The sequence below is a fragment of the Rhinopithecus roxellana genome, chromosome 7, assembly GCF_007565055.1.
Source record: "Rhinopithecus roxellana isolate Shanxi Qingling chromosome 7, ASM756505v1, whole genome shotgun sequence".
In the NCBI taxonomy this organism is placed as follows: domain Eukaryota; kingdom Metazoa; phylum Chordata; class Mammalia; order Primates; family Cercopithecidae; genus Rhinopithecus; species Rhinopithecus roxellana.
The window spans coordinates 68,846,899-68,853,717 of record NC_044555.1 but is presented as its reverse complement, the minus strand read 5'-3'; the positions used below and the strand labels follow the sequence as shown (position 1 = coordinate 68,853,717).

At 49.1% G+C, this 6,819-nt stretch overlaps 1 protein-coding gene across 2 annotated transcripts; it reads left to right on the top strand.

Annotated features, from left to right (window-relative positions):
* The first annotated feature begins 909 nt into the window (after positions 1–909).
* DMRTC1 (DMRT like family C1) lies at positions 910–4,694 on the top strand. 2 transcript variants are annotated; one of them, XM_010368556.2, is made up of 6 exons: positions 910–1,063; positions 1,363–1,421; positions 1,736–1,869; positions 2,770–2,830; positions 3,015–3,162; positions 4,147–4,694. In XM_010368556.2, exons 1-6 carry the CDS (start codon positions 1,000–1,002, stop codon positions 4,257–4,259), a joined length of 579 nt encoding a protein of 192 aa, XP_010366858.1. In that variant the 5' UTR covers positions 910–999; the 3' UTR covers positions 4,260–4,694. The 2 variants fall into 2 exon arrangements, with proteins under 2 accessions (XP_010366858.1, XP_030790267.1); XM_030934407.1 differs by lacking the exons at positions 1,736–1,869; positions 2,770–2,830 and having other exon boundaries at positions 912–1,063; positions 4,147–4,690.
* Positions 4,695–6,819: the final 2,125 nt, after the last annotated feature.

Sequence of the window (6,819 nt, the reverse complement as noted above, 5' to 3'; positions counted from 1 at the left end):
TAATTAAGTGTAAGGTGGGGTACAGGAAAAAAAATCAGCATGAATCAGCACGAAATGTGAGGGGAAAATTGAATATAGGGCATAGAAGAGACTGACAATGGAATTGAGTGCTGGGGGCACAAAATCCTGTGTGGGGAGTGAATGAATGCAGGAGGTTCGGAAGAGAATTGTTGAAGTGGATGCCGGGAATAATACCTGGGTTTGGCAGAGTGCAGGATGATACACAAGAAGGGGGTGTAGTAATGGTGGAAGAGGGCACGGGAGTGCATATGCATGCCTGAAAGTGGGGTCTGTGGTGAAGTGATGGTAAGTAAGGAGAATAATGACTGCATTGAATGGGTATGGGATCCTTGCCAAGAGTTTCTCGGGAAGGGGCCATGTGTGATTGGGGCTTCTGGGAAAGAGGCAACATGAGCAAGGAGGTCGCAGTGAAGATTGGTGAAAACCATGGGAGAAGAAGGGGAGGGAAGGCAATCTGATTCCAGCGGTGAGAAGGATGGAGAAGGAGCATTCAGCCACCTCAGATAGGGTTTTCCAAGGGCAGAGGAAGTACGCTGTGGGTAAGGGATCATGTGGCCATTCTGACCTCCACTCCTGACCCTAGAAGCATGGATCCCAAATAAATACCTGCTGCACCCTGCTTCCCCTCTGACTCCGAATGCACAGCGTGAGACTGGAGCCCCATGGGGGACTGAACTTGGCCCCAGAAGAGCTATAGGTTGCTGTGACCGCTGCCACGACCATGGTATTACTGCCCAAATCAGCGGCCACAAGCATTTCTGCCTCTTCCAGGCCTGCGAGTGTCACCGTTGTGCCCTCTTCTCATGAGTATGGTGTCTGAGATGGGGAGGGCCCAGACCTTCTCTAAATGGGACTAACTTTAGCCCTGCAATCCTTTACTTCAGAGAGCACCTCAGGGTCTTGCCTGCTGTGAGTGCCTTGAAGAGGGAGCAGCGGGCACGGCCAAAGAGACACCTGGCTCAAGGACCAATAAGGAGTATGGCTGCCCCTCCCAAAGCTCCCATCCGTGTCAGGAATTTGACCATCAGAGCAGGAGTCCTCAGTGAGTGTTTCTGGCCAGGGAGGGAGCCAGAGTTTGGGTGGAGGAAGCATGAGTAGTTCTGTCACCAGTCCTGTCACAGAATTGCAGTGTGACCTGGGGCAAGTTGCTCCCCGGACCTTAGTTTGCCCAGGTGCAAAATGTCATCAATGTTATCTACCGAGTGTTTGTAGGAAGGAGAGAGCTGGGGGACAAGGGAACTGAAGAGCTCCTTGGTGAGATGAGACCTGAGACTGGATGTGGGGTGAAGTGGGGTGGGGTTGGGGGAAAGACTCATCAAAGCTGTTCCTGGTCTTTCACAGCTGGGAAGGAGAACAACATGCTGCAGCCCGAGACCCACATCTTCACAGCCTCTGAGGAGGTAAGGAGAGTCGGTGACCAGTCGGGCAGGCTCCCACCCAGCCACTGTCCAGACATCTTTCACTGTGTCCCAAGGATATGGGTATCATCTCCAATCCTATCACCAGCTCACCATGTGACCTTGGGAAAAATCACTTCTCCTCCCTGGGCCTCAATTTCCCCAGTTGCAAAATGAAAGGTAAGACTGGCTGGTCTTCAAGGTCTTCAGAGCTCTGACATTCTAGGCTCCTATCCTCATCCCAAAAGATGTCCACACCTCCTCTCTCCATGGCCGGCCTGGTACCTGACTGCAACCTGTGCTCTCTGCCCCTGCAGGGGAGCTCCCAAGGCGCTCTGCTGCTTGGCCAGGCCCCAGAATCTTTGTCTCTGCCTTGTACTCCAGTGACCTTGGAGCAGCAACTGGTTTCTCCTTCTGGAGATCCCCACAGGGCCCCTGCCCTGCCCAGCATGTGAGTAGAGTGAGGACCATGGAGCAGGTTATGTCTTGTGTGCCTAACCTTGTGCTTGATGCCGTGGGAGATGGAAGAGGAAGAGCGGGAGGAGGAGGAGGAGGAAGTGGCGGGGGGAGAGGGGAGGAGTAAGAGGAGGTGGAGGAGGAGGAGGAGGAAGAGAAGGAGGAGGAGAAGAAGGAGGAGGACAAGGCAGCATGTAATACTAACGGGAGAGGACAGGGCTCTCCTAGCTTTGCTATTTTCCATTTGTGAGACTTTGGACAAGCGACTTTATGTGTCTGAACCTCCATTTCCCCATGGATGTACTGAGGACAATATTCTATACCCATAGCATTGAAAAGAGAACTGGCACAAGGCCTGCCACATAGTAGGGCTTCAACAAATGGGGGTTGTTATTCCACATGAAACAGGTGGATGGGATAGAAGGTCCTGCTGAAAGGTGGGGTCCATGCTGGTGAGGGCCACAGAGGCCCAGGGCAAAGTCCAGAGGCCATTAGAGAAAGCTTCCTGGAGATGAGCCATGCTTGTCCTTCAAGACCCATGGGGACTGGGCAATATGGAAGTGAGAACCAGTCCTTGAACAGGGACAGTAATCACATCTCTCCAGGTGCTTTGCAAATTAAAACACGGACACCTGTAATTTCCCGTGATTTTCACCATTGCCCTGGGAGGAAAGAGCTGGTAGGAATAAGCGTCCCTGTCAGGAAAAAGAGGTATGGAAAAGAAACCTGGCCAAGCAGGAGAAGGGACTTGCCCCAGCCGCAATGACTAGTGGTCGAGCAGGCATTGGGATTCCCACATCCAGATATTGCAAAATCCTGCCCCTCTTTCTGTCTACGGATGCTATGTGTCCGTCAGTGGATTTAATCCCCTGGCCTCTCCTTTCCTTGTTTCTAGATGCTCAACTCTGGTCCTCCAGCCCTGTGCCACCCTTGACCCTCTTCTACTGCAGCCACAGGTCCTGGGAAAGTAGTGGGGTCCAGAACCCTGGGAGGGATGGAGTTTAGTGGATGGGAAGAGCAGAAGGCCTTGGTGGGGGTTGGGGAGGAGGTTGAGGGAACACGGGGCTGAAGGGGCACTTGTCGTATTGGGAAGAGGTGTAGTTTCCCAGTGCCTATTCTCTCACGCACTTTCCTTTGCAGGTCCCCAAAATCTCTGACCAGGCTTTGGTTTCTGCCCACTCAGAGTGGCAGCGGAAACTGGAGGCCGCTGAGGCTCTGCTGACTCTGAGAAACTCTGCCCAGGTCCCTCCTGACTCCATGTCCCTGCACCAGCCTTGCAACCCACCAGGTAGCCTGCTCCCTGAAAGGAGAACACAGGGTGGGAATAGCTGGGGAATGGGGGTCGTTGTGGTAAGCAGGTTCCAGCTGAAAAATCAGAGTCAGTAAGTTGAATCTCCTCAGGGCCAGGCACCCAAGCTCCTCAGTATGACTCCCGACATGGTAGTTGAGTGCTGTTTAGTGACTCTTCGGTTTATTGAGCTTTGTGCGCAACAGCAAGCATTCAGTGCCCTGATGTCAAGAAAGAAGGAAGTTCAGGCCCTGAGAGTGGCAGGGACTTGCCCTCTCTGATATGCATGCAGCATATCAAGTGGAAGAACCGGCCCTCTTGACTTTCAGCCCAGGGTCTATGCTCAGCCCCCTGTGGCCTACTGTGGTCTGGGGAGGACATACAGAGGTGATAAAGGGCTTGGTCTGGAAGGAGGTCTGGTCTCTGCCTTCCGAGAGCTTCCAGTCTAGATGTGGAGCCTGGATGCCCTGGCAAGCTGTGTTTTGTGGTCAAATTTTAACGATGTGCCCAGAGAGGAGGGGCTGGAGGAGCTCCGAGGAGGATAAACAACTGGGGAGGCTGGGAGGGAAGGCTAGGCATTCCCAGATCAAAATGGTGAATGGAGCATGGTGTGTCAGTGAAGAAACACCCCTGGAGGGACTGCTGGAACAGAAAGGGATGAGGCTGGAGAGGGTACCAATCACAGAGGTCTGACAGGTCAGGCTTAGGAGGCTGGACCAGCAACTGTGGGTAGTGAGGAGCCAGGGAACGTTTTCTGAGCTAGGGAGAACAATTTCACAGACCCCGAGCTTGACAAAAAGACTTGTGGTGGCTTTGATGGAAGGATTGGGGGAGGCAAGATGGGAGATGGGGAAATCAGAGAGGAAGAGGTCTATGCAACAAGCCAGGTGACAAATCTTTGGTTGGGCAGGACCCATAAAAGGAGTAGATCTGGAAGGGGATGTGGATGTGACCTGGCTCTGGCCCCTTCCTTTCTGTCCACAGCTCCTGCTGGAGATAAAGGATTCCAGCCTCCCAGCCCCTCTCTCCGCCCCAGGCCAGCCAGCTCCATCTCGCTGCCTATTGGACATCTGGGATGCATCTCCCTCTTGAGCTAGGAACCCAGGGGAGGAGGCCTCAACAGAGCACTGCCTATTTGGTATCCAGTTTCTGAAAGTGCAAAATGGTTAACGTCCAAAACGCTTAACGTCTTTTTTTTTTTTTTTTAAGCCTTCAGGTGTTTTATAAGCTTTTTATTATATGGGGCAATTCCTTGACTGAAGGTGGATATTCTTGTACCTCTATCCCTTACTCTTTTGGATGCCGGGGCCTTTTTCTGTTTCATAAAGACAGGATTGTGCAATCTAAGTTGATCAGTCTCTCAGTGGGATTCTGTGTGGGTTCATTTGCCAGAGTTTTTATACGTCTTGTGATTGCTGACATACCTGAGCACTCATGTGTGTACTCATGCTTGTGGAAACATGAAGATGTTTTCACTTTGTGTCTAGGTTTATGTATGTGAACAAATAATAAACCCTTGTTGTTATAAGGCACTGTGATATACGGGTTGTTTGTTACCACAGTAACGCAGACTATCCCGACTCTAACCGATTTGTTCAATTCATGTTTCCAAGTGAGAATCACCTTATCCGATAACTGGGATTTCCTAACATGGCTAGATAAGAAAATGGTAGAGGAAAAAGAGAAAGGTATTTACTCATTGAACAATTAAGTACCTACCCTCTGCCCGGCATAGACTGTTTCCAGTTGCCCAGAGGGTCATAAGTGGCAACGTCTGTAGGATCAAGGAGATCATGTAAATGAGTAGAGCAGGCCCGATGGGCTCTGGCCAAACTGACAGTGTATGCTCTACGTAAGCGGGCAGCTGCTGCTTGGCTCTAGGCAATTGTTGCCATGCAGGGATAGCGACTCATGGTAGCCAAATTGGCTGGGTTTTCAAGAGAAGATGGAATTCTAGATTTCTATATAAAATCACTCAACTTGTAAGCATTGGCTCGGGTTTCTTCTTTAAGCCCTATATCTGGGCCAAACCAAACTTCCATGAAGGACAGTTTTGCCCAATGGAAATGCCGGTTTTATTCTAGACCAATGTGAATTTTACAGTGGAGGAAACTGAGGCCACTCAGGACAAGAAGAATCAAACAGGGGAAATGAATTAGACTCAGACCCTATTTTTGAAGGACCCATGAAATATGAGGAAGCATCTCTACCTTTTATTTATTTTGCGCTCACCGCACTAAGCACATACAGCCTCATGGCAACTTTGCAAGTTAAGCATTATTATTGCCATTTTGCCTATGAGGAAACACACTCAAAGAATGACAGTGACTTGCAAAAGTGGTTTGGGGGAAATTTTTAGCCAAAGATCAGCGAACTCTCCCTTGTCTTTACCAGGCCCTGAATCAGCTAGTAGTTCGTTTTCTTAATAAAGCATTGAATAAAAGGCTCAAAACTCAAAGCAACAAACATCAGTCAGAGGGTTTTTCCAAAAGAGTCCCTTTATTTCTTACTCAAGGTAACAATATGTAGTAATCGATCAGATCTTTCTTACCTGCAGTGGTTTCCCAGTCCTCTGCTGATATTCTAAACGAATGAAGACCTGGAGACCCCCCACCAGGCAGAAAGAAAGCTCAACTGGACATGCCTGGATATGGGCCCTTTTCTATGCTATTAGCTCCCTCCTTTCTTCCCTCCCAGTACTTTACCCAAGACGATTGATTCGGATGACATCCAATTACAACTTGTCCTTTCTTTTTTGAGACCCCGAGAAGTCAGGATTCTTATATTCTTGATCTGATGGCAGAGAAACAAACGTGCAAAGTCACTCAGACTTGGAGCAAGACTAGACTGAAGTCCATCTCATACCTTCCTTCCCTCCCTGATTTGTTACTCGAACAAATGATCCCAAAGCCCCTCCTTTCCTAGTGATGGATGAACAAGTCCACATATTTCTGGAGGAATGAAGCAGTAGTACCTGGAAGAGGACTAAGATCCTGCTATGAAATTGTGTCCTAGGCACACCACAGTCCCACAGTTGACTTGGGTAAAAGAGGAGGCACATTTTGGTTAAAGGATGTGGCATGAGAAGAGGGAGGAAAAACAGAAATAAAGTGATGGGCATCAGGGGAAGGAGTGAGGCCCTTTTCCCTGTGCCCTTTTATTTTCCTGATGCCCCCCCTCCACCCATACACACACACACTTTTTCAAAAGTCTCATAACGGTGTATTTTTTGCATCTAAGGACATCTTTGTGAATGTTAAATATCAAACCTTTTTCATGTACTTCCCTTAGCTGTGTACTACCCCAGTTCATAGATTTAAAACATCACTGTATAGAGCACTGTGAGTTATGTCTTGACTCGTGTATGTCATGTAACAGCATTGGTTAGATCTGAGCATACCCATCACATCAGAGCTTCTGTAGAGTGGATCAATTTCAAACATTAGTGTGCAGGTACAGGTTTAGCAACTGGCTCTCAGGGGGAAGGAAGGTTGGGGGAAATGCCCTGGGTTGTTGCACTTGCTGAATGCAGATATCAAAGTGGTATCAGTGAATGCAGAGTTGGGAAGAGATATATTTTTACCATTTGGATACCATAAATGTAAATAACCATGAGAACACAGATAACAGTACAAAGTAGAAAAATAATTAGGGATC

Bases quoted from the DNA above. Each gene is read 5' to 3' on its own strand.
- DMRTC1 (XM_010368556.2), top strand. From the start codon at position 1,000: ATGGCTGCCCCTCCCAAAGCTCCCATCCGTGTCAGGAATTTGACCATC. The intron at 1,422-1,735 runs GTAAGGAGAGTC...CTGCCCCTGCAG, and splicing joins TCTTCACAGCCTCTGAGGAG to GGGAGCTCCCAAGGCGCTCT. The intron at 1,870-2,769 runs GTGAGTAGAGTG...CCTTGTTTCTAG, and splicing joins GCCCCTGCCCTGCCCAGCAT to ATGCTCAACTCTGGTCCTCC.